General features: G+C 37.3%; 3 protein-coding genes across 11 annotated transcripts in view; 1 reads left to right on the forward strand and 2 right to left on the reverse strand.

The window, feature by feature from the left end:
• Positions 1–7858, forward strand: part of LOC106175468 (beta-1,4-N-acetylgalactosaminyltransferase bre-4-like) — a 23932-nt gene extending 16074 nt beyond the window's left edge. Inside the window, exon 5 of the mRNA XM_087018734.1 lies at positions 6910–7858. Coding sequence (XP_086874860.1) covers positions 6910–6964 — 55 coding nt within the window. The 3' untranslated portion in view covers positions 6965–7858. The remainder of the gene's footprint in view (positions 1–6909) is intronic.
• The window catches only part of LOC106166351 (uncharacterized), a 135287-nt gene extending 113071 nt beyond the window's left edge, over positions 1–22216 (reverse strand). Inside the window, exon 1 of the mRNA XM_087018724.1 lies at positions 21789–22216. The gene's annotated coding sequence lies outside the window, so the exon portion shown is untranslated. The remainder of the gene's footprint in view (positions 1–21788) is intronic.
• LOC106175462 (uncharacterized) lies at positions 304–25933 on the reverse strand. 9 transcript variants are annotated; one of them, XM_087018742.1, is made up of 3 exons: positions 24026–24109; positions 23531–23716; positions 304–1815 (listed from the first exon to the last, which is right to left on the reverse strand). In XM_087018742.1, the coding sequence occupies exon 3, from the start codon at positions 1765–1767 to the stop codon at positions 520–522; it is 1248 nt and encodes a 415-aa protein (XP_086874868.1). In that variant the 5' UTR covers positions 1768–1815; positions 23531–23716; positions 24026–24109; the 3' UTR covers positions 304–519. The 9 variants fall into 9 exon arrangements, with proteins under 9 accessions (XP_086874868.1, XP_086874869.1, XP_086874866.1 ...); XM_087018740.1 differs by lacking the exon at positions 304–1815 and adding an exon at positions 14401–16329; XM_087018735.1 differs by lacking the exon at positions 304–1815 and adding an exon at positions 14401–16336 and having other exon boundaries at positions 24026–24102.
• Between the last annotated feature and the right edge of the window lie 1802 nt (positions 25934–27735).

The following is a 27735-nucleotide window of genomic DNA, read 5'->3' on the forward strand; positions in this document are numbered from 1 at the left end:
TGGTTTGGAAAAATATTCCTTATTAAATGTGAAGTCTGTATAATGATTGTTGAAGGAGGGTTACGGAGGTTGGTTTTTATATTTTTTTTACCAGATTTCGTTTGAAAATGCATGTCACAAACAAATAAACGATCACAGTCACCTGTATTATCTAGTATTTTTTTTATAAATTGCACCAAATACTGTTATCTGTATTTTTTAATGTTAAACACTTCAAACTTAAATATTCCTTGTTTTGATATTATGATAAGAGATTAGTGTATACGATTTATATTTTTTATCGTGTATACTAATCTCTTACCATGGCTCAGAGATCGAAGTGACGGGTATCAGCTTGTAATCATTTACATGTAATACCAGTACAGCATTGTCTCTTTGCTGAGAGATGGCATTAAATCAAAGTTAATCATTATTTTAGGACAAGAAATCATTTATTGAAATAATCGACTCATATATAGATAGGTGTTTGAAAATAAATGTATTGGAAAGCATGTTATGTTAAGCCTTCGATGTCATTGTCTAATTAATAGTCAGTGAAAAGTTATTCGGTGCAGAGCAGTACAAAGTGTCGGGTGTAAACGGCCGTCGACGACGGTTGTCTAGTCCAAGGATTTTCTGTATTTCTGGTTTTTGTAACCACGTTAATTTCTTTCTAATCATGGGATGGGTATGGTCCCAGTGTTGAAAGATGAAATCCGGTGTCACAAGATACGATTGGTTGCCTTTCAGTTTCGGCTTCCCTGGAATCTTTATGTAAGGACCTGGCTGTAGAGTACCTGGACTTTGGCGCGAAGACGTTCCTTTCAATACAGCTTCAATTAATGGGTTGGCTTTGGGAGGGTTAGTTTTTGTTTTCTTCAGCAAAGCAGACGAGATGTAGTTTCGCGGTGTTTCGAAATGAAAATTGTGCTTGTATCTGTCCTTTGAGATCATTCTATTTGAAATGCGATTTGTAACATGCAACGAGTTGCACTGAATGCGATAGCTATGATACAACATCGAGATCAACTGACGAGTCATCCAGGCGCCATTAAACCACGATTCATAATCTAGGTGTAAATCATACGGAATGAGAAATGACAGTGTATCCTTGTGAAAAGCATTCAAACACTCGTCAAAATCCCAGTTCAAATTTACGGGTTGTTTTTTATTGACAAGCTGTCTACCCATATCTCGGTAACGAACGTGTCCTACAGCCGGTTGGTAATACATAAGAAACTCCTCGAACCTTTGAAAAGGGTCCGAGGCCATCTTTGGCCAAGGTTTCCAATTGACCTGTCCGTCAGACTTAACCGAAAGCTCCAGGTCATCGTCCATGAATATATAATAAAGATAACCGCCGTCTTTCATTTGGGCCGCTAAGTTCACCGCGTGCTGAAGAAGCACATTTCTTCCGGAAGCAGCGGAGGTGTCTGGGGCGTAAATGTCACCTGACCTATCTGCAAACGTCATCCAGATGACGTCACGTTCTTTCGTTTCTTGTAATCCTTTGATGACCCCCTTTGTTGGGCTTTCAATGAGATACACAAATCGCTTCTCAGTCGTCCGGCTGTATTTTCTCGGCCGTATAACTGCATACCTTTCCTCAAATGTAAAATCCAGGGACACAGGTAGGCCTATCCGATAATTTGGTCTTTTTGTGTTTTGTGACGTTGTGTCCCCGTTGCAGCTGTTGTTCACCCAAGTCCTTTGACTCACCCATAAAAATAGAAACACTGAGGCCACTATGATAGTCGAAAGAAAAATGCATCTCTTAGATATCTGCATTGCCTTCGGTAGTGGTATTTTGGGACATTCATCTACGAACTCTCACATCTGAAATCTAGAAATATATATAGAAATACTTTTTGTTTGTTTATTTGTATTTGTTTCTTTGTTTTTTTTTAAACCCATGCCAAAATCATATAACAACAAAAGTACTGGTATATTACGTGGATCGATACATTCGAATGGTCTAGGTTGGTAAAAAAAGAGTTTATTTTATGTAGTTTTAGAACTAAATTTTAACACGTTTAGAGCAAAATATTGTTATTGTTATTTTTAGTCAACACTACACTTGCTACTGCCATTAAGCTGTGCCCTTGTTTATCGTCAACTTTATTGCTTTAGAAATTGGTGTAAGATAGTGATCGGTGCGCGTTGCGTCCTGACACCGGACCTTATTTTGGCAGGAGCATTGGCATCGTTGACAACAAAGGTGTGAACTAGCTACAATCCAGTTCCACTGTTTGCATTTTAAGTTTTGTTTATTAGATATGAACCCCTTACTATGTTTTTTCGACCACAAAAAAAAAGCTGATGATACTTCATCAGCTCGAATTAGAAAATTCACTCGAAGTATATTTGATGCGAAATCATTACCTCATCACATGTCAACTTTTAATTCTGCATTATCTAAACGAATAAGGTCTTGGTAGTCATCTTGTGAAACCACCTTGATTTTCAAACGTAGCTTACAAAAGAAGTGTTGAATAAAGAAGATATTTGAAAGCTTAATGAGCTTGATTCTGAAAAAAATTAAGAGTCAATTGTTGTGGAAATTGTGATTATTCTAACTGTAAGCAATTATTCTTACATAAATAAGATTATAACAGTTATAACACTCTCCATGGGTTTGAAAAATCCCTAAAATACTTATTTTTGCAATCCACGTTCTTAGCAGGAGAAGAGCTTAGCCAAACTTATTGTAGAATCATACACCGGAGATGCTAAACACAAAGCTTAACGTGTAACACTGCCAAACATGTTCGGTCTTTTTTTTTGTGAAGGGCTTGAAAACCATACGTGTTTCCCACAAAGGAATTCACCTGGACTTTTGGTATGCTGCCAAAGAGGCTTCGCAAATGCATGGCGATAAATAAATTATGTCTCATTTTTGTCCAGGTGCACCCATACTGCCCTTGAACATATGATTTTAAGTAGATTGTGTGTAAAAGAGACAAAACGTCAAGGTTAATAATGTGCTGCATGTGTTTACGTCTTGGGAGTTAAACCTCTATAATTAAAAGTTGACAAACATTGTGTTTGTAAAGTAATATAATTGGGGCTATCCTGATTGCGGTGGAGGTGATAGAGGATTGTGTCGTCCCTCTGGGGTGGGAGTTTTTTGAGAGGATAAAGGGGACTCCATGTTGGTGGTGGAGATATTTGTACATGTGTGCGGCAGTGAATAAAGAAATATTGTTGGGCACCTTCGTATTTTTTTATTTTGAGTGGAAGCTATGGCGAATGTCCTGTGTAAGTGACAGTATTCATTTAAGTATCAGCCCTAATAAATTGTGTAGTCCCATCTCCCCTCCGGTGCATTTCTGCATGTACACGTATCAAATAAATGTCATGTTGATCTTGGTGAAATTGGTTTTTGCTAATTGGATATGAATTGTGATGTTCAGATTTAATTAACTTGATTGGTTATTGATTAGATGATTTCATTCCCATCGAATTGTGATCACTACCCCGCCACCCCCCCTCCTGCAATGGGACCATATTGTTGGCCGTTTGCATCCATCGCGAACCCCCTGCTCAGGACCGCTTTGCTAAAAACATTTTCCATGTCTCGATAACCTTCATGCATTTCAACAGATATCTCGTTTAGTGTATGGTAGCTGACGATTTTGCTGATAAGCATTGACCTATGTTCTGTGTTACGTTTAAGACTGCCTACCACTTTAGATACAGTTGCTTGCTGAAGTATCATGTAAACGAATACAGTCCCAGCTGTAACGGCGGTTAAGCACAATACATCCGAAACGTGCACAAAATATATTTACAGGCCAATATGATAATATATCAAGAGAGATCAAGAGAAAGTAGAATTTGACCAAAGACGTTACGTATACATGAATTCTAGTCTGGGTTCATTTACACCCCTGTGTATACTATAGTCTGGAACCGTTTATTAGAAGTGTATAGTCTGGTCAAGGTCAAACAATTCCCATATTTACTCTGGGCAGGGGTTATCAAAATGTACGCCTTTAATGTATAATTGTAAGTGCAGTTCTTGACGTAGCAAAAAGTGTTAACAGGTGTGAAATGGGGCACGTTACCTATCGCTTAAAACTCAGTCGATGAGTTAATTAGGATGGGTATTAGTTAATTATATCACTGGCACAAACTCATGGCGAACTACAGCCATCTTGGGATATGTACTTTTTAAGGTTGATGAAAAATCGTTTATACACTTAATATATCAAATAAACGCTCATATACAGACTTAACATTTAATATAGAATATTTCAGTTTCAAAGGTATACCTTGGTAAAAATGCGTTCTTTTTTCATAAAACTCAGATCTCACATAAAATATCTGACTGGAGAAGTGTGAAGTCAGGTGTGTCGCTACCAATTAACTGACTACCAAGTCTGGTGCACTGCTGCATTGTGTAATATGCAGTGTTTTAATTGGGTAGTGCCCCTTTGGGATAGCCAAAGCTTGGCTTTGGCGAAGCATGGTGCTGTTAAAAAAGTATCCATATGTCGGTAACTACTGCATAGAAGAATTTGAAATGTTGCATGCAAGCGGTCAGTTTTGCAGTGCTTAAAATGAGTTAAACAATGTTTTACAAAATTGTTAATCTGTGACAGAATGGCACGAAAAAGACAGACATTGCCAGACAGATTATTGTGTCAAACGAAATGGTCAGCACAGTTTTATGGAGTTATACCCAGACTGATGTACCTACACAGAGACCACGGCCAATGTATCGCCGTCTTACCACCAGGGTACAGGACTCAGTGTCCTTCATGATATGCTACTGCAACTAAATAAAATCCACCCAGTCCGTTCAGAATGAGGGGCAAATTGTGACCAAAACGCGTTTTTCAAGGCTCTTAGCGAATACCAAACTGGTTTTAGCAGGTTAGGATACCAAACGACCTCTGAGGAAGCCACTGTAAACAGTAAAAAAGTGTCGTTTGTTTCTCTAATGAATTGAGGACCATGACCGTTTCTGGGTAGAACAATGAAACCGCGTGGCTTTCTTTATTGAGGTCAGATTTCACCTGTACCGCTTAACTGGTCCAAACAGAGTTTACAGACATCCAGAAGAGGCCTACGACAAGTCGTGTGCCGCTTCTGAAGTGACTAGGGTCATTGACAGCGTCAGTATTTGGAGTGAATACCACATTGGTGCCAAAACAGCAATGGTAGTCATTGATAAAAACCTAAACCAGATGAAATAAAGGAATAATGTGGGAACCATTTGACTATCATTTGATAGGGGGCACCTTAGGAACAATTTTAGGTTGCACGATGAGATTGCCCGTTCACACAGAGCACTTTTAATAGCAGATAACTTACAGAGCCTAGGAATTGAGCAGATACATTGGTCATCAAAATCGCCATATTTGAACCACATAGACAATACGTGGGTAGGTATTACTCTCCGAATCAACGGCCTGCAAGTCCTACAACAAAACTGAACCAAACTGGACAAGTTTTGACCGTTGCCTGGTATTTTTTTTCCAGATTAAACTCTAAAAACCTGTCCTAAGGAATGCCTTGCCGCTTGAAAGCTCTGGTAGCAGCCAGATGAGGTCAGGTGTAACAGCCATCGTTGCTGTGACAAGACACTGACATGAGGGTCCTTTGTTGGGCGTATAACTCTTTTAAAGACGATAATTTGGAAAATATAGAGATCCAAAACATCGCCTTCAATGGTTGCCGTATGACCTAAAATAGGCAATGCATTTTTGTTTGCTTCACTGGCGAATTCAGTTGATGAACTGATGTCACAATGACATCAAAGAGATAAATAAAAGTTATTAAAACGCCATTTTAATCCTTATTTTCATTTATAAGTCAGCAAAATAGGAAAAAACTGACGAAAAATAATTTGGAAAAAAATATTCCATATTAAATGTCAAGTCTGTATGTATTTAACAATGTGTTGAAGATATCTTAAATAGTTATAACATATATTTCATGATTACTTGTTAATTTGTTTTATTCCACTGCCCTGAACCAATACCTTTTCTACTTTTGGCTGAGGTGGACTCTATATGGGTACTTTTTCCACGGCTATTTTTGACAATCAGAACAGTTAACGGTGTTATTAAGTTTTGCTGTTCAGTTGCCTAATGTTTATAAATATACAACAATGAACGTTAAGGGTTGGATATTGCTAACAAATAATTTGGGCGGTGAAGGAGAACAGCGAAAAAAAGTCTGATTTCGAGAGAGACGATAACTTTAATCTTAAATAATAAGGTGTAGTTTTTACACATGCTGCTTTTTATAACCTAGATCCACCATATATAATTGATCTAGTCAAACATTATAGCCCACAAAGATCCCTGAGGTCTGGTGACAAACTTTTACTGAAAGTTCCCAAATCAAAGTTAAAAACATATGGTGACATATCATTTTGTGTAGCTGCACCAGTAGAGTGGAATAAGTTACCAATTTTTATTAGACGAATAGAATCACAAGAATCTTTTAAAAGGGAATTGGAAAACTCACATTTTTAAGACATTTTATTCATGAATTTTAAATTTTACACGAAGGAAACCTTGGTTTTTTTACTTTTAATTACTGTTTATTACAATTTAGTATAGCTCTGATTTATATAATATATATCTAAACCATTTTATCTATAAACTTCTTTGTTTTTTATGTGGTACAGTCTATTGAACATTTTATGGATTTTAGACTCGAAATAAATATATTATTATTATTATAGCATTTGAGACAAATTTTAATACTATTTCACGATTATATGCATGGGTTCCTTTCGGCAGGTAACATGTATGAATTATCATTTACCCTCTTATTGGATGTCTGAAAAAGGTCTTTGGCATGGGTTCCGAATATAAAATTTTAAAATAAAGAATTGAAAATTAATTTTAGAAAAAGGTCTGCTACTGTTTACTATCCAAAGTACCTTACCTGTGTAACTTCTCCTTGTTTCAGACCAAACACCTGTTATGAATCAACATCTTATCGATTTTTACCAGTGACGTTCTAAATACAACCCTCAGTCAACGACACCTACCGGTGAAATTTGACAAGAAGCCCAATGGGAGAATCTCACCATCGTTCAACACATGTACCAGTATGAAGCAAGGATGGTAAAAACCGCACTGGAAATAAAACTTACTTAATATGTTACAGTTTATGTCATTTTCTCGACAAGGATAGTGCATTTTGGGGATTTGCAAATCATTTGTTCTAGAGTGGATAACTGCAGATTCGCCAGGACCCACACAGGACCCCCAAAAGGCGAATGATTATAAATGCCAGGAATATGGAAAAACACAGGAGTCATAAATATTTTGAAATATAATTTTAAAACAAATACAAAAGAAATGACACTGAGTGACTTAAAAAAGTTTTAAAATGTAGTATCCCAGGTTGTAGATTTAAAAAAATATGTTCACAAACATAATTTCTGATAAAATCTCAAATCCGGTTTAACGCTCTTCTGGGTCTTCCGGAAGACGGTCAGATTTTCAAGTTTACATTGACACAACGTCAAAGGTGAAACCAAACGGTATCTCAATGCAAAACCAAATGAAAATAAAACCATCCGAAGTCATCTTACTACGAACGTACAGAGCAGGCCTATCAGTGAATACGATCCAACTTGTTTTGATTCTGTAGCTTTTCCGGTATTAAAGCACATCATACCACATGTTATCCATGTTCGGTAGAAAAATGACATCTCCTCGGAGGAAACATTTGCCAAATATGTTTTACTCAAAATGCCCATGGTTGCAATCGCACTTATATTGGTGCCACAGATCTTGAACTTAAATTGAGCTATAACTAACTCCGTATGGCTTGCATTTCATCAAAATGTGCTATCTTCTTGGTTTGATTATCAGAGAGAAAACTTTTGATTTTTTACTATAAGAGAAAATTTGCGTCACCGCTACTCTTTTTATCAGTTTTGTTTGTTTCTTTTTTTTAATGCCCTTCCTTTCCTATCTTGGGCCCTTGCTTCTCAAGACTTTTCATATGTTCATACAGTACCCGGGGCAAGTCAGCAGTCGACATTTGAAAGAGTAAAGACTACTCAATACTAAAACTGCCGAGGTGTGAACAGCTGTGGACGTCATCATGCTCCTCAACGTCAAAAGTGAAACCAAACGTTATCTCAATGCAAAACCAAATGAAAATGAAAGCATTCAAAGTCATCTAACTAATCTCAATCTGAATATAAAACAAACTCCGAGCTCCGAGTCGGGTTGTCAAAAACGACTTCGTGTACGTCATGAACTTTACCGTTCATGTCAGGGGCTGGGGTTCCGTGGGCTGAAATGCGGCACCCGGATTATCGATTGCGACAGCAGGTCTACACATGTACACCCAATCTGGCGCTCTCCGTGAGGAGGTTGAAAGTTTCCATCTGATCAATTCGTACCAACGGAGCTGTCGCGGCTGCGTGGTAACGCTGCTGACTTGCATACAGGCGGACTCTTCTTCCCTGGTTTGTATCACAGCTTGGTGGGATTATCAGACAGAAAACTTTTGATTTTTTACAAAATTCGCGTCACCTCTACTCTTTTTATCAGGCACACGTTTTGTTTGTTTCTCTTTTTTTTAATGCCCTTCCTTTCCTATGTTGGACCCTTGCTTCTCAAGATGTTCATATGTTCATACAGTACCCGGGGCAAGTCAGCAGTCGACATTTGAAAGAGTAAAGACTACTCAATACTAAAACTGCCGAGGTGTGAACAGCTGTGGACGTCATCATGCTCCACAACGTCAAAAGTGAAACCAAACGTTATCTCAATGCAAAACCAAATGAAAATGAAAGCATTCAAAGTCATCTAACTAATCTCAATCTGAATATAAAACAAACTCCGAGCTCCGAGTCGGGTTGTCAAAAACGACTTCGTGTACGTCATAAACTTTACCGTTCATGTCAGGGGCTGGGGTTCCGTGGGCTGAAATGCGGCACCCGGATTATCGATTGCGACAGCAGGTCTACACATGTACACCCAATCTGGCGCTCTCCGTGAGGAGGTTGAAAGTTTCCATCTGATCAATTCGTACCAACGGAGCTGTCGCGGCTGCGTGGTAACGCTGCTGACTTGCATACAGGCGGACTCTTCTTCCCTGGTTTGTATCACAGCTTGGTGGGATTATCAGACAGAAAACTTTTGATTTTTTACAAAATTCGCGTCACCTCTACTCTTTTTATCAGGCACACGTTTTGTTTGTTTCTCTTTTTTTTAATGCCCTTCCTTTCCTATGTTGGACCCTTGCTTCTCAAGATGTTCATATGTTCATACAGTACCCGGGGCAAGTCAGCAGTCGACATTTGAAAGAGTAAAGACTACTCAATACTAAAACTGCCGAGGTGTGAACAGCTGTGGACGTCATCATGCTCCACAACGTCAAAAGTGAAACCAAACGTTATCTCAATGCAAAACCAAATGAAAATGAAAGCATTCAAAGTCATCTAACTAATCTCAATCTGAATATAAAACAAACTCCGAGCTCCGAGTCGGGTTGTCAAAAACGACTTCGTGTACGTCATGAACTTTACCGTTCATGTCAGGGGCTGGGGTTCCGTGGGCTGAAATGCGGCACCCGGATTATCGATTGCGACAGCAGGTCTACACATGTACACCCAATCTGGCGCTCTCCGTGAGGAGGTTGAAAGTTTCCATCTGATCAATTCGTACCAACGGAGCTGTCGCGGCTGCGTGGTAACGCTGCTGACTTGCATACAGGCGGACTCTTCTTCCCTGGTTTGTATCACAGCTTGGTGGGATTATCAGACAGAAAACTTTTGATTTTTTACAAAATTCGCGTCACCTCTACTCTTTTTATCAGGCACACGTTTTGTTTGTTTCTCTTTTTTTTAATGCCCTTCCTTTCCTATCTTGGGCCCTTGCTTCTCAAGACTGTTCATATGTCCATATAGTACCCGTTATCTCAATGCAAAACCAAATGAAAATAAAAGCATCCAAAGCCATCTTACTAGGACTGAACAGAGCAGGCCTATCAGTGAATACAATCCAACTTGTTTTGATTCTGTAGCTTTTCCGGTATTAAAGCGCGTCATACCACCTGTTAACCATGTTCGGTAGAAAAACGATATCTCTTCGGCGGAATTATTTGCCAAATATGTTTTACTCAAAATTTCCATGGCTGCAATCACACCAGTAATAAACACTTGAATTGTTTTTTCTCTTCTCTTATGGTCTGGCTAAAAGTAAAACCCGCCTGTTAGTAGGCTTGTTAAGAGGTCAAACGCTGCATTTTATAGTACAAATGTCTAACTTGGCATAAATGTTCCTTGGGCCAAAAGAAAATTTTTTATCCAAAGAGACGCCCTCTATCGATACATTAGTTAGTATAAATTATGCAAATTATGTGCCAAAATATATAATATTTCATATTTCCATTAATTTTTTGGCCTAGAAACATGTATAGATTATCAAACCTGACTAAATTAGTGACAAGGAACCCATTTTTGATCAATTGGAAGCAATTGGTGGCCATTTTGTGCCTCAAATCCAAGATGGTCGCCATCCGCCATTTTGAAAGTGGACATAATTTTGCTATTTTATGTTGAATTTTGAAGCGTTTGGTCTAACTATACTTGATATATATATATCGATTCTTACTATTTTGGGGGTGCAAAAGTCATTTTTGATATTGTTATGGTTATAGTAGGTGATTTGAAGGAACAAAGAGGGTGTTTTAAGTGCCTACCAAGATATGTGTGAACGCTGCAAAACCATGGATATTGATAACCCGCATTCAAATATATCTCAATGCAATTTTTTGTTATATACCATCGCTATTGGACTATATTATGAGCAAAAAAACACATTTTTACCATTATGGAGGCCATTGGTGGCCGTTTTATCCCTCAAATCCAAGATGGCCGCCAAAAACCATTTTGAAATTGGGCATAATTCGCTATTTTGAAACTATATGTATTACATCTTTGTAAATGAGTAATACGTCGTTTTATATTATATTCTGGTGCAGAATTCATTATTTGTTTCATAAAATTTGTGCCTTAAATCCAAGATGACCCTAATACGCCATTTTCAAATTGAGCATTATTCACCATTTTGAAATTATCACACCTTCATAAGCGTGCCATACGTCATTTTTAATGATTATTTCCTGGTGCAGAATGTATTTCGGTTTCATAAAATGTAAATAGAAACTTTTATAAGCCTCCAAATAAATATAGGATTCAGTCGCCACATGGGCCTGCAGTTTATATGTACAATTAGTAATCCAATTAGTGCAAAACTGCTTTTGCCCGATCTATAAAACAAGTGTCAGCAAACAAAATGGCTGCATTAAGGCAAATAATACATCTTTGACCGTAGAGGATAATTGTTAGCCATTTTTTTGATCAAAACCAAGTGTTGGTTGCATGCCGCTATTTTAATAATTTGGTGTAATTTATAACCTTTGAACTGTGAGCTTGTATTAGGTAAAATGGTACTATTCTGGGGGTTCAAAAGTAATTTTCCGGTGCTAATTTGATGACAGAAGATAATAAAAAGGTACCGTAATATAAGGTTGTAAAATAAATTCCAAGATGAGTTTCGTTGTGTCTGTAACAAAAATGTGGAACCCGAACCACATGCTCAAATATATCATTTAGATTTATCTTAAGTGACCATCCACTAAAAGATACTGAATAATTTAAAGGTAAGCAATAAATATATATACATAGTGGTATTATATTATTAATATTTTACTGGTCAATGTGAACCAAAAAGCCACATGTACATTATGTCCCAGTCACTGGGGCTTGCATTTGCATGTTAAATATAGTCCAGAAGATTTGAAGGGTGAAAAATGTGTCGTCTTATAATACTATGGAACTTAGTTGTATTGATGCGAAAATGCCCGTGAAAGACAAGCAAATGGACTTTGCTTTGAAATAGTTCCAGATCTTGTCTGCAAAATCATCCAGCAGCACAGCAAAAAAAAAAAAAAAAAAAAAAAAAAAAAAAAAAAAAAAAAAAAACATGCATGATCAGCTCTGGTAGGCCAATAAGACAACAGCCAGTAGGAATTGAGGTTTTGTCAGTGTCCTATGAGAAACAGCCAAACAATACATTAAAATCCAGTTTCCAGAGAAACATCAATGCATGAGAACATGTCGCATCAGAGGAAAGTGGTATCTTTACACAAAAGAAGGAATCTGCAAAACCAACTAGAAAGCAGCAGCTGCGCAGGTAGGCAAAAGGGACAAAGCAAAAAAGTCGAGGAAGCAGCTTTTTTTCCTAGTTGACAGTGCCAGTGATCATTCCTAGCATGATTTGGCCAGACAAGTCATCTCACTACCAATAGAAATCCATAAGGCATCTACATAGTTCTCATTGTTTCCAATGGACGAACAAGCACAAAACATCTACAGTATATGACAACTACAAGAAAATTCATCTTGCAATCATCTTAAAACACCTTATGCCTTTGTTATTATCCTCTGTCACCAGAATAACACTGGAAATTAATTACGTACTTCCAAAATAGTAACAATTGATGTATTACGATCATATATGAAAGTCCAACAGCTCAAAAAGGTAAATTATGCCATAATTTTAAAATGGTGACAGGCTCTTGGATATGAACAACAGAATAGCTAACAGTAGTCACCATAAAGTCGAATCAGCCATGCTGGTCTCTTGCACTTAATCTATGTCTGGCAAAACCATTTTATAATTGTTATATAACATATTTTTGCACAAATTTGACTTCAAGACGTATACAAGGTGAAGACGTAAGCCTGTATTGGTGTTGGAGCCTTGTAATATTTTCTTTTTGAATTATATCTCAGAAGAGATAAGACACGACTTCTACAACCCAAATGATTAGAAACGATGTATAACATGCTAGTGTAAGAGCAATAGCTTCAAATTGATGAGTTATGCCTTACCCGTATTTCAAAATTGTGACTGGCGGCCATCTTGGATTTGAGGATCAAAATGGCTACCAATTCTCTTCAAAGCACCAGGTATATGTTCTTTACCTTTAATTAAGCCATTTTGATCTCTGACGCTTGTTTCAAGCTCTTTAGGATTTAATAAAACATTTTGTACTAATTAGACTACTGTACATGGCACATGTAAGTCTATTTGACAACTTAAGCCTACATGCATATTGATTTTGGAGGCTAAAATAGTTTGTACTCACATTTCATGAAACAGATAATGTATTCTGCACCAGAAAATAATATAAAACGACGTATTACTCATTTACAAAGATGTAATACATATAGTTTCAAAATAGCGAATTATGCCCAATTTCAAAATGGTTTTTGGTGGCCATCTTGGATTTGAGGGATAAAACGGCCACCAATGGCCTCCATAATGGTAAAATGTGTTGTTTTTTTGCTCATAATATAGTCCAATAGCGATGGTATATAACGAAAAATTGCATTGAGATATATTTGAATACGGGTTATCAATATCCATGGTTTTGCAGCGTTCACACATATCTTGGTAGGCACTTAAAACACCCTCTTTGTTCCTTCAAATCACCTACTATCATCATAACAATATCAAAAATGACTTTTGCACCCCCAAAATAGTAAGAATCGATATATATATATCAAGTATAGTTAGACCAAACGCTTCAAAATTCAACATAAAATAGCAAAATTATGTCTACTTTCAAAATGGCGGGTGGCGGCCATCTTGGATTTGAGGTACAAAATAGCCACCAATTGCTTCCAAATGATCAAAAATGGGTTCCTTGTCCCTAATTTAGTCAGGTTTGATAATCTATACATGTTTCTAGGTCAAAAATTAATGGAAATATATAATATTATATATTTTGGCACATAATTTGCATAATTTATGCTAACTAATGTATCGATAGAGGGCGTCTCTTTGGATAAAAAATTTTCTTTTGGCCCAAGGAACATTTATGCCAAGTTAGACATTTGCACTACAAAATGCAGCGTTTGGCCATTTTTTGGTCCTTAACAAGCCTACTATGTTGTGAACCGCCTCTGATCCCATTGTAGTAGTATCGAAGTAGCAAAAAAGCATTAACGCAGTAGTGGTGTGGAGCATATTTGCAGTAGAAATGCAGCATAGCCTACTGCAATTCTACTCCAAAAAGTACATAGGTTTGTACAGGGAGGAGAATTAATGCAGTAGATTAGCAGCATGATAGAAGCATGTTTCAAATATGCTAATGAGCTCCCAAATCGAAGCAGATTTGAAGCATGTTTGCAGTATGATTGCAGTAGTCTACTGCGCTGGAGTATCTACTGCGTTTTCTTGCGGGTATATACTGTTTAATATCATGGGTCAAGCCAAAATCAATCTTAGTATAAAACAAACTCCGAGCTCCGAGTCGGGTTGTCAAACACGAACAGAATGTCACAAGTATGCCAACTTGACCCACTCCGGGCCAGGTCCGCACACATACTAAGATCCAAAAGAAAATTATACAGCACTCTCATCAATGTCTATGCATTTTACTCGATAAAGCAACTTTGCAGTCGACATTTAACCTCACTTTACTGTTGCTCATCTCTGACTTCTTCCTAAAATGAGAATGAGCTGAACAACAACACCTACAGGTACAAAAAAACAGATCAAATTACCGGCCTTAATGTGTACTTTTTATCGACAGTACGTACGCGAACCGTGAGTCTCTGCATTGCATTTTGTGCTAAGTAAGTGGAGAACAAAGGGTCTTATTTCGAGCCCAACCTTCAATTAAAAGCTAACTAACTTAAATGAAGCGTAGAAAATCATTTCATTTGTGTAAAAAGTTCCTTACATAGGATTTGGTGATTTTTTTTCATATTCTTATCTCAACCTGTACACCCCTTACACATGTACGTAAACACGTGAATCCGATACAGCACATGCGATTAGTGTTTGAATAATGTTCTACAAAATACTCTTTGTCAACAAGAAATAATCATGTAATACCAGTATAGCATTGTCTCTGTAGCGCAAGACGTTAGATCATAGTTAATCATAATTTTATGAAAAGAAAACATTTATTCAAATGATCGAATGCAGATAGACGTTTGAAGATAAGTTGGATGGAAAGATTCTGTAAGGCCTTTTGATTTCATTGTCCAATTAATAGTGAAAATTTATTCGGTCCTGAGCAGTACAATGTATCGGGTGTAAATGGCTGCTGGAGACGGTTTTCTAGTCCAAGGATTTTCTGTATTTCTGGTTTTTGCAACCACATTAATTTCTTTCTAATCATGGGGTGGGTATGGTCCCAGTGTTGAAGGATGAAATCCGGTGTCACAAGATACGATTGGTTGCCTTTCAGTTTCGGCTTCCCTGGAATCTTTATGTAAGGACCTGGCTGTAGAGTACCTGGACTTTGGCGCGAAGACGTTCCTTTTAATACAGCTTCAATTAATGGGTTGGCTTTGGGAGGGTTAGTTTTTGTTTTCGTCAGTAAAGCAGACGAGATGTAGTGTCGAGGCATTTCGTAATCATAATTTTGCTTGTACCTGTCCTTTGAGATAATTCTATTTGAAATACTATTAGCAACATACAACGAGTTGCACTGAATGCGATAACTATGATACAGCATCGAAATCAGCTGACGAGTTATCCAGGCGCCACTGAACCACGATTCACAGTCTAGTTGCAAATCGTAAGGTACCAGAAATGACAGTGTATCCTTGTGGAAAGCATTCAAACACTCATCAAAATCCCAGTTCAAGTTCACGGGCTCTTTTGTATTGACAAACTGTCTACTCATATCTTGGTAACGTACGTGCCCCACAGCAGGTTGGTAATACATAAGAAACTCCTCGAACCGCTGAAAAGGGTCCGAGGCCATCTTGGGCCAAGGTTTCCAATTGACCTGTCCATCCGACTTAACTGAAAGCTCCAGGTCGTCGTCCATGAATATATAATAAAGATAACCGCTGTCTTTCATTTGGGACGCTAAGTTCACCGCGTGCTGCAGAAGCACATTTCTTCCAGAAGCAGCGGAGGTGTCTGGGGCGTAAATGTCACCTGACCTATCTGCAAATGTCAGCCAAATGACGTCACGTTCGTTTGTTTCTTGTAAACCTTTGATGTCCCCCTTTGAAGGGCTTTCAATGAGATACACAAATCGCTTCCCAGTCGTCTGGCTGTAATTTCTCGGTCGTACAACTGCATACCTTATTTCAAATATAAAACTTAGGGACTCAGGTAAGCCTACCCAAGCATTTGGTCTTTTCTTGTTTTGTGAATTTGTGTCCCCGTTGTCTCTGTACTTCACCACATTGCTTTGACTCACCCATGAAATAAGAAACACTGAGGCAAGTATGATAGTCGAAAGAAACATGAATCTCTGAGATATCCGCATTGTCCTCGGTAGCCGTTCCAGTATGTTGGATCATTCATGTACGAATTCACACATCTGAAATCTAAAAAAAAAAAAATATATATATATATATATATATATATATATATATATATATATATATATATATATATATATATATATATATATATATATATACTGTATATATAAATAGAGAGAGAGAGAGAGAGAGAGAGAGAGAGAGAGAGAGAGAGAGAGAGAAATAATGGTTTTGTTTCCTTGTTTGGATTTGTTTAATTTTTTTTTATTTCTAAACCCATATATATACTATAATCATATATCGATTATAAAGTATTCTACATACATCGATACTTTGAAGTGGTCTCGGCTGGTCAAAATAAATGTGTTGTTGTTTCTTTTATGTATCCCGAGTTTGATGTCAGCACACGCTATTAACACACCTTTCGGTGTTTTGCAGTTTACGGATCTTTGCACGATGAAAACATGTTAATGTTATCTTTTATTTTACACACAAATATATGTAGCGTGCATTGGGCTATGTTGTTCAGATTGTCACGCAGCTGTTTTTACAAGCGAACCAGACTTATATTGAACTTTGTAAATTCGGACATTGGTCACGTGGTTTAGACCCAATTTTATGCCCATTTGAATTTGCACGTTTTAAGTATTTTTAATGGGAAATGATGAATTGACAGCTTGTTTTTCGTGAAAGACTAGTCTGAAAGGGTGCATTGGTGTACAAATGAACTTCAGTTTAACAGCGGGACTCTATGTTTTTTACTCCTCTATCGTGGCACTTTTTAGCTCACCAACCTCGTTGTGGGAATGGAATATAACAGGCGTGTGTTTACACAATTTTGAATTTGTTTTTATGTTTTTAATGGAAATGTCAGTGGGAAATAACAATTTGGATTTTTTCTAGCAAGTTCTGAATATGCTTCTTACTTATAGAAAGTTTTATATGACCAGGGCTGTGCCAGTTCTATTAAATCACCACTTCCTTTGTATACATCTACATGTATGTCATGAGGACCTTGCTATATTTACCACTTTGTAATTGGGTACAAGTATTCTTTTGCTACAATTGTTGATTATATCCTCCTCTGTAATTAGAACTGATTAGATGCACACCTTATCATGGTTGCAATTTGGGTGATCTTTGCTATTGTCTAAAACACTATACCTGTGATTTAATTGTCTGACTGTTTTTATACCTGCAAAATTTACCTGGTCAGGTAAAATGGCACGTCCAGACAGGGGGCATTATAAGCTATCTGAAACATAGACTGTGATGCTTGTAGAAAATTGTCTCGTTAAATTTCCGAATGATCATGCAAGGGGAAAATGTACAGTTATTATTTTTACTCTTTTCAGGTCTGTTATGGCCAATGAACATGGGGAAAAGAAAAGGTCACCATCTTCTGTTACTACTCCAGGCAGACAGAGGCTGCTGCTATCACAAAGAGATACGGCATAGAATTTTAAATTAGAATTAACTAATTGAATCCATCCATTGCATCTTACACTGCTGTCTGACATTTAATCCTTATTATACATTTGAAATCTCTATCAAAATCCTATAATACTGCTACATGTACAAGCAAATAAATAACGTACAAGAATCAAATAATATCCATAATACAGGGGCGGATCCAGATATATTTTCTGACAGTCTTCCAAATTATCTTTGCATCCATCCTCCATTCAACATCATCCGAAAAAAAAAAAAAAGAAAAGAAAAAAAAAAAAAAAAAAACTAAGTTATCGTCAATGGAAACTTGAAAATCTGACCGTCTTCCGAGAGACCCAGAAGACTGCCTCAATCTGCCCCTGATAATACACAGACAATTTACAGGTATATGACATTCTGATAAAAAATCGTATATGCTTCCTACAAAATATTAACAACACATTTCTGATCACAGAAAAAAATGTCCTGTGTGTGCACTTTTCATTTTGTGTCAGCACTATTCATGATGATAATAAATGCCCATGAAGGTGTACGCCTGTTCAATATGATATGTAAAGGAGTCAGCCTTCCAGTCTACAACGTGCAAGAGAGCGGCCTTACTAGTACTTACCCAATGACGTTTTCTCTCCACTGACATGATTTTTAAGAAAACCATGTGAACTGCATTATTATTTTTATTTTGCACACTTATCACAAACAATTTTTTACTTGTATTGACAACAAAACTAATTGCAAGCATGGATTTGTATTTAAACTTTTGATCAAAATAAAAACAACTTGTAATTTCTACTTAATATAGGCCTACTATAAGCAGGTAAGTAACCTGTGCTGTTATCCAATACCTGAGAGGGCACCTAATGGGGCACTGTTGTTTATACATGTCGAAGATAAACCAAATAACTTCGTTAGGTCGTCGTTGTGGAAAACTCAGCTTTTACATAGTCAATTCATTGAAAAATCTGTATCAATGATCATAATGTGTGTAATGTGGTCTCTGTTATCCAAAATTTGAATTAACCAGTCGATAACATAAGAGTATTAGTATTTTTTCTGAGGTTTTCGCGGTTTCCGTATGCCAGCATGATGGGCTGAGTTAAGGATTGTACTCGCGTATTCTCGCAAGTTAACGGACTGCTCTGTGGATTTCCACAGGTGAACCCCCCGTCGCTTTGGCCTGTCACTCGTACACTTTGTCCCGCCCCTTAACAATAGACAATAGACTGCCACCCGTTTCCATTCCCTCCGATATAATTCCCTGGTCCAACTCACCTGCCAGAGAAAAATCTTAGCATCTTAAACTGTATCAAAAGTCCATTTGAAAAAGTTCCCATTGATTTTACCTCACGGCGGCTAGAAATAGTACAGCAAGGTGTTATACAGCTAACCCCGTGTGACCAACGCTGAAAATTAGCATCCAAATCCTGCCCTGTTAGTAATTTGTTTGTGGCACAGTGAAAGGCCGGTATTGAATCAATGTGTGAGTGCATTGATTTCCTTACTTTTCAGCCTCAATATCATAATGAACTCATTCTGCTTACCTGGTTATTATTGATGGAGTTACTGGTAAATGTATTAGTGAAGGGCTGGCTTGCAGGGACTGAGAGAGAGAGAGAGCGCATTCTCAACGAATTAAGCCAGGCTTTACAAAGCCGGTGACCTAAAAATGGCGGACGTACATGAAAGAAAAACCGCCTAATCTTTTAATAGTCTCTCCGCCTCCCCACACGTCGTCCCTGCGGGGTACAGTAATTAAATCTCGGCACCGTTCGCCATGCGGAAGCTACCTGAGAAATATTAAGTGCGCATGCTCATCAGTTAAACTCGTGGTGAAGAAAGCATGGCGGCTGAAGGCGATCGAAGGAAAAAAGCTCTTCTGTTCTATTATCTTTGAAAACAGAGACGAAAAAGGAATAATTTGGCCCGTAGAGCAGCAATGAATCAACTATCTACGGAGATAATATCACCAGAGATATTCACGGAAATATTAATGTTCGGAGCCGAGATTTAATTATTGTATCCCGCAGGGACGACGTGTGGGGAGGCGTGTGAGAGGCGGAGAGACTATTAAAAGATTAGGCGCTTTTTCTTTCATGTACGTCCGCCATTTTTAGGTCACCGGCTTTGTAAAGCCTGGCTTAATTCGTTGAGAATGCGCTCAGAAAGAGAAGAAAGGAAAAAGACAGATAATTGAACAATGTCACAAGTATATATGTTGACCACCCTCAAATATGAAAAAAAATACAAAGAAGCTAATCCACAAATGTACACCTAAACACTGAAGTCTCCATATCCAAAATGCTTCAGCAAAACATTTGTAAAATAGACAACAAAAAAGATATCAACAAGAATACAACCAGCATAAAGGACGTTTAGCACTAACCAGTGTTTTACACCCCATTTCCATAGATTAGATCGACCTACTTTAGATCGACCTAACTCCCTGGGGGTTCCCGCTAAATAGCTGTCAGCCTGGCGGACACGAAAGTTAATTAAGCCCTTACAGCTTGTAGTAGGCGGGACGGACATTTAAGTCGGATTATCTGAAAGTAATCTAGTGAGACTCCCCGCGGGGATAGGTCGATCTAAAATCTATGGGAACCCCCAGGGAGTTAGGTCGATCTAAAATAGGTCGATCTAATCTATGGAAATGGGGTGTAAATCTAACCAGTGGATAAATTCTCCTAACACCTGTTAACTAAACGGCAGTTGAAGTTGTGTTTCATAAACAGCGTTTAATCAGCATGTTAGTTAACTGACCTTTAAATATTATATCCAGTTAAGCACTGGACAGTTAACTAACCGGCTGTTTGAACACTGTTTATGCAACACAATTTTAACCACCTTTCAGTTAATGGGTGTTAGGAGAATTTATCCACTGGTTAGGCTTATACACTGGTTAGTGCTAAACGTCCTTTATGAAACTGGGCCCAGATTGAAGTGTGCAATATACACCCCTAAGAGTACAATCCTGGGAGAGACAAATTTAAAACAGACAAGTGACAAATACAGCAAGGACTTTATCTTTGCAATGGAGAAAAATTATCTAGGTTTTCAGAAGAAACATAACTTTGGAATCATTAAAAAATATTACTAGTATTCTACATAGCATTTTTGTACTTTTACTGTATGGAACAGTACTAAAGGGCAGCCTGTTTTCCACATCAACAAAAACAAAAAATCAAAAATAAGGAAAAAGAATACAGTCTCAGTACATATTATTAAAATAACTGCATTCAAGTCTCTTTCCTTCATGAATCCCCTCCCCAGTGTCTGTCAGGTGCTCTTCTCATGCCTCTTCTCCCCAGGCAACCGACCCACAGCGCTACCATTTAGATTGGAAGTTGATGTCACATATTGTTTTTTATTAACTAACACAACACTGAAGTTTCCTGCCATATTACAAAACAAACTGGAATTTCAGAACTTTTTTTAACCTTTTCAAGTCCCCCAGGATAAGTGCGTGATTGTTTGATATAAAGATAATTAATATTTCATGCTACTTATGTATTTAAGTTTGTGGTTATTTGTACTGGGATGGTAAATCTATATTACAAAACTTCATAAGCTCAAGGGGCTAACTCATTATCAATTGACTGTATGATTTGTTATGCTTTCTGTTCGTTCACTTAAGTAAATACAAGAACTGGAAAAAAATCACGAATGTCTCAAGACAAAATAAAGAACACTGGCACACCCTGTCTGTCAATGCTGGGTTTTGTAAGGTTAGACATTAATGTGTTTACTGTTCTGCTTTTCTCCATTGTGATGTTGCATTGCTTTCTTTAATGACTATATGTTAGGACTGTTACAACATTGGCAACTTTATCATACCTAAGACAGGTATCACATGACACACACTCCACACACAAGTTGTGTCTTGTGTCTTCTGTCAACTTAACTTGTCTGGTTTATCTTTGCTAAAGAAAAACAGGTCACTCACACCCACGTGTGTGTGTGTGACTGTGAGAGAGAGAAAGAGAAAAAAGTCTTGTTCAGCAGTATGGGCATGATGGATAAAAAGAAATGCAAATAAAATAATTTTTCATGAACTGATTTTCCTCACCTACAAACTAAGCGACTTGAAGGTTCCTTCATCCAAGCAGAAGAAATTATATCCAAATTTAAGTATTCCATATGCTCTTATTCTCAAAGTTCCTCTCAAAGCGACCATGTCTGAAAAGTGTTCAGGTTTTTATCTAAACGAAAAATGTTGACACCTTCCCGCCTGGCATCCAGATGTTGTTTCTTTGCCGACTTTTCACTGCGACTAATGAAACGTACCTAGTGTCAACATAGTCACTACACCCCTGTGCCTGACACTTGTGATCTTTCTTTACTCACTTTCCTTTTTTATTTGAGGGACAAATCAAAGGAGAAAAAGTCTGATTCAGATGGCATTCCTGATCAAATTAACATTATTTTACTGGATTTCACACTTTATAATGGAGGTTTGGGTTTCGTATCATTTCCACATAGACAAGTGTATAAACAAATCTCTATAACTGTCCCTAAATAAGATCCAAAGGCAGATTTTAGGACACTGGAAAACGGTGAAACTATATATATATATATATATATATATATATATATATATATATATATATATATATTTGATAAAATTATGTTTAAATCACTGACAAATGCCATATTTTTTCCAGCAAAATTGCTTTAAAAAATTGGTTTTATCCAGAAAACAAAAAATTCAACAACATATCATTTTTTAAATTCATGTAGCTAACACTTTAAGGAAAAATCAACTTACAACAAAGGTATAATCAATGATATAAAATATTATAACTGAGTATGCAGAGTACTCTCTGTTCTATAACATGCTAGTACTACAGTATATATAAGCATGCGTAAATATTACCTGGCAGTCACAGGCAAACAACATCAAGTTTTAATGGCGCGTTGTTATGTTGTTCCGTGTAAGAAAACAGCCTCGTTAATACAGTGTTTGCTCTACATTTCTATACGCAAGTCAGAATTATTGATAGGTCACTGGACAAGGATAAAAACGCACCTAGGATATTGGTGACTGACCCACTTAACTGACAATAGATAGTGTGAGTGATTGGTTTGGGTAGCAGACATTCAATCCTTTCACATTTTTTAGTTAACAATCCCAGTGTATATCCGATACCTCCCATGTAATTAAGCCCCCCTTAAGCCTACAGTAAATAAGTCTAAAAGTTTATTCTCTACAGGTACCAAGGCTCAGGAGAATATTTTTCAACAGATATCTGCAGATATTGGGCTATTAACTAGATGTGCACATTCCTTTACAGAAGGGAATTTTGCCACAACAACAACTAAGTCATCACCTATTTGTTCCCTGATACAGTACTTTAAGTTAGGTTGCCACAAGCAAACTTCAGTTCACATATTCCAGTACTTATAAAACAGTCAAGTCTCTCAGACTGTGCTCAGCTGAGTCATGTTAAGTCAATGCAGCATACTTACACACACAAAGAAATCTTCATTTTTAGAGATTGGAAGAGTACTAGTACACAATTGAATATACTTAATGAACTAAAGTCTAGCTGTTACTAGTACATGTGTTTTCTAGAACTAGATTCAATAATCATTCGACTTAATAATTCAATATAATTTGCTTTACTAAATGTATGTAAGTGTTCCTCTCTCCTTGAACTTTTTCTCTTTCATCTCATATATGTTACTTTGTAAATAGTATCATTCAAGTATCCTCTAACCTTTATAACATCAACTAGACACTGTGCATTTTCTAAAGCTGTAGTTAATTATTTAGGTTACAGCGTGTTATAGTTATTGCACATTACCTACCCTTTCCATTACTCCCCCTTTCTCTCTTGTCCCTCCAAGTCCCCCAGGCATTACCCTAGGTTCTAGATTCCGGTATTGCCAGCTCGATCTTGATTTCATATATAACCCATGTCGCAATAACAGGCTCTAGTGCACAGCGGCCATGTTAGGCTCCAGTCAATCAAATAGAACGGCTCCGCAGTGAATCTGCAGTTGAATGTCATCAGACCAAAATGAAACGTAAAACAGATTTAATTCTGCTTTATTTAATTTTATTTGTTGTATTTAAGATATGTAAAGTGAGAAATAAATAAAATGTTTCTGAAAGAAGAAGGTATATCCAATGTTTTTGTATTTTTTGCTTATCAAGGAACATTTAGTCCTGAGATATTACAATACACGTGCTTGCCGTGTGCCAAGTTTGACAGCTACACCCGATACCACTATAAGGGCTTCGCAATGGCTACACCAAAATCAATTTTTAAAGCAGAATGTTGCTTGTATTGTGGCACTGACCTTCGACTGCAAGATATTTTCAATTCAAACTTCTAAATCCGCTTCAGACACTTTGATTCTTGTCTCGTCTGCACGAGATTACATGTATGTCAGCGCAAGGCGGGAAAGGCAGCTCCAGGCGGAAAAACCTGTGACGTACGAGACTTATGACTTCCAAATATGGATCCAGGCGGACACAGCTGTGACGTGTGACTTCCAAATATGGAAGTCGCCCCAGGCAAAATTTTGAAGAAGAACGCCCTCAGTTTGTCGCTGTTCGTCAGAGCTAGTGAAAGTGACTCCAAGCTGTATTAAATATTAAACAAACTAACTTTCACGTTGCTCTGACACTCAGGGTACCAGGCATATGTACTAGTAGCTCTGCAAATATCCCCATTCAAACACAACACAATTTAATGAACCCGCAGCTCCCAAATCAATTAATTGCAATTAACAGCAATCATTGGGTCAGTCATCTCCATGTTGATTTACGAATTACATTGTTCGTAAAGACTCGTATGATATAATATCTACAGCTCAACATGCAAGCACTAAGCTGGTTACCAGATAATGCTCTCTAATTCATTTTACAGTGTTTGCTACTTATATCAGTCATGGGCAGTGCTTTATGACCACATTGGGGTTTCAGTGGTCAATGAGAACTCATTTTTAGAGTTAAGTTTCTGATGATCACCAGGCTCATAGTCGTAGTCGGGGATGGGGAGGGGTGGCGGTTTGGGTTTTGGAGGCTTGAACAATGCCCCTTAAATTTTGATCTAGGTACATGAAGGGCTTGATGGTAAAAGGTCTACTTTTTCCCCGAAACAGAACCCCCTCTTTGAAATTTTTGGCTTTGGAACTGACCACCCTGATGAGTTTCAGAGGTCAATACAAAGTTGTTTTTAGATATCACCACATAATGATCAGGACTTTTTCCTTTCCCTCCTAACAACAGTCTTACATATGAAACAAGCTAAAACCAAGCATTATTTCAATCCCTAAATCCACAATTGACCAACTCCTCAGACCTGGTGTAGTCTGATTATGTTTGCCCCTCATGATTATAGCACCACTTAACCAAACCTATCAGGAAATTAAAATGTCAGCCCTGTCAACAACATTAACAAGTTGTTTAATATTTAAACAATACCCCTGGTCCCCTTATCAATAAACTGTTCCTGAGTTGTCAGGTAACACAGCAAATACAGTAACCTGTATGCTACTTCATCACCTTGAGGTTAATTGGTTTTCCATTCACATTTTTTAGTCAAATACTAGTTGTGGACAATACAGGAGATACAGAATTGATTAATTAACTCGGACAACATGATTCTTTTTAACTGAAATTATTTTCTCATAAAAAGTATTTTGCCCAAATGATTTTTATTTCATTGATGTGCAGACACATCCCCTCCCTTCCCAAACCCAAACAAAAGCCTGTGCCTGCCACTACTTGTAGTGAACTGCTTGTACAATATTCATCACTTAAAATTATGTCATTAATAATTTGACACTAGTACTAGTATTTGGTTTATTACATTTGCCTGAGTAGGTTCATTTTTCACATCGAACAGCACAGTTTCCTATATCTCACCTGACTAGGAAGTGCTTCAAATGGACTGGTCATGTCTTTATCAGTTGAATTCTGTATCACTCCATGTTACGGGGGCCTCTCAGAGGGAAAGGCACTTTTTAAAGACACTTTTTGGTTAAAACCAACCAAATCACCCAGTGTACCCAACCCTTTCTTTTATCATTAATCAGGACCTACCTCTTTGTTCAACAGTTTTCTAAAATTATCCCTGTCAAACTAATTCCTCAGTATGAACTTCTTTAGAGTCGTCCCGAGTATTCAAAAGTTAAATACTTGACAAAACCTGCATGAAGGTGGTTAAACAGTTGCTGCACTCTTAAGTGTGGCTGTCACAATATGTGTTAAAACTCTACCGATGTATCAACAAAGTACTTAAACCTCGGTCTATTAATACACAACATTTGTTGGTCTAGTGCTAAATGCTGAACACACATGGAGTTGAATATGCATATTTGCAAATTGAACATTTTTTTTTAAATAGAGCTTGATTCTTCAAAGAGACTTGTATAAGAGAGTCTGATCCTTTAAAGACTTAAGAGGCCTGTGTAAGGGGGTTTGCTTCTTTAAAAAGACCTGAGTAAGAAGGCCTGATTCCTGAAAGAGGCTTGTGTAAAAGAGACTGAACAATTAAAATGGCTTTCGCGCAGGGGTCTGATTCTTTATTAGGGTCTGTGTAAGGGAGTCTGATCAATTAAAATGGCTTGACGTTGTGTAAGAGGGTCTGATTCTTTAAAGTAACCTAGCTGTGTAAACAGTAGAAGGTCAATAGTCTGAGTTAGTAGGGGGGTCCATAATTCCAAAAATATGTCAAAACCAGCTAAAAAGTTCCTTACACACCTAAAAACAATATTTCAAATGATCTTTTTGAAAGATCGTTGATAACTCAGCTGCTACATTTTATGATTACACGATTTTTAGCATTTTAGCGCGATTTTCAAGATTTTCTACTGTTTCGGGACTATTTCCTACAACATGAATGAAAGTTACATGGGCCTGACAAGTTATTTTAAACTCACCAAAGCCAAATAGATGGGGTTTTTTATTTGGTTTTTAAGAAATTTGTGTAAAAAGTTTATTTGAAAGCTAGCTAAATACTCAAAATCATGTCGGCATTGACACCTTAAATCAATAACATCATCATGGTAATTCAACATTTCTCATGATTTCGTTATCTTTTTAGGGTATCTATACTGTATTACTGAAAAACTAGCTAGACAATGATGGCATCTAGCTTGTCTTGTAAGGGATGCTCTGGCATTGGAATATATCAGAATAGTTGCTGCTGTTGTAGCATTCAATTAGTTTCATGCCATAACAATATCCTGGGGTGCAACACACAGCAAATTGAAAGAAAAGTTTCAATGATTACATCTAAAGCTGAGTAGAAATGAGGTAAATGAGAATTTCTTTCAGCTAGACGCTCCTGAGTTTTTTGTTTCAACCAAGAATTATTCTAGGAAGTGAAAGATACCTATGGCCTACATGTAGTTGAGAGTGTGAAACGATGTGCTAGTGCACATCTGAATGAGTGCATAGCTTTGACAAAGAAGATATTACCAGGAATGGCAAAGGTTCTGGCTATGCAACGCGGAAAATACTATGGACTTGGTGAATATCCAGCTGAATATTCTGTGTTTGATCAGTGTGAAAACATGGATGAAACCCCTGTCCACAACCTTTAAATGGAACTGCAGTGTGGTGACACGGATCAAAGATTGAGGAAGAAACCAAAACTAGAGGCTGTGGCTTGAGGGACTGTACTAAAGAAACTAGCAAATTAAGGAAAACTGTTTCTACTGAATACCGGTGTAACATGAAAATCTGACATCCCCCCCCCCCCCGTCAATATTTTATAATGAAAATCTGACCCCTCCCCCCCCCATGAAATTTTGACCCCCCCCCCTACAAACCTTTATAAATCTTATTTTATTTGGGTATATGACTTCTACAACCCAAAGACTCCCCTATGAAAAAGCTATTTATTTGATATTTGATGATCATTTCAATACCTTTCCATTAAGTATACTTTATTAAGAACATATTGGAAATATTAGAAAGTTTGATTGTAAAATATTGGGTGAAAAAAATGAAAAAAAAATCCTGAAAAATCTCCATTTTCATATCCATGGTATTTGGA

This window comes from Lingula anatina, chromosome 8 (genome assembly GCF_051362555.1).
Source record: "Lingula anatina isolate TDL-2025a chromosome 8, LinAna3.0, whole genome shotgun sequence".
Lineage (NCBI taxonomy): Eukaryota > Metazoa > Brachiopoda > Lingulata > Lingulida > Lingulidae > Lingula > Lingula anatina.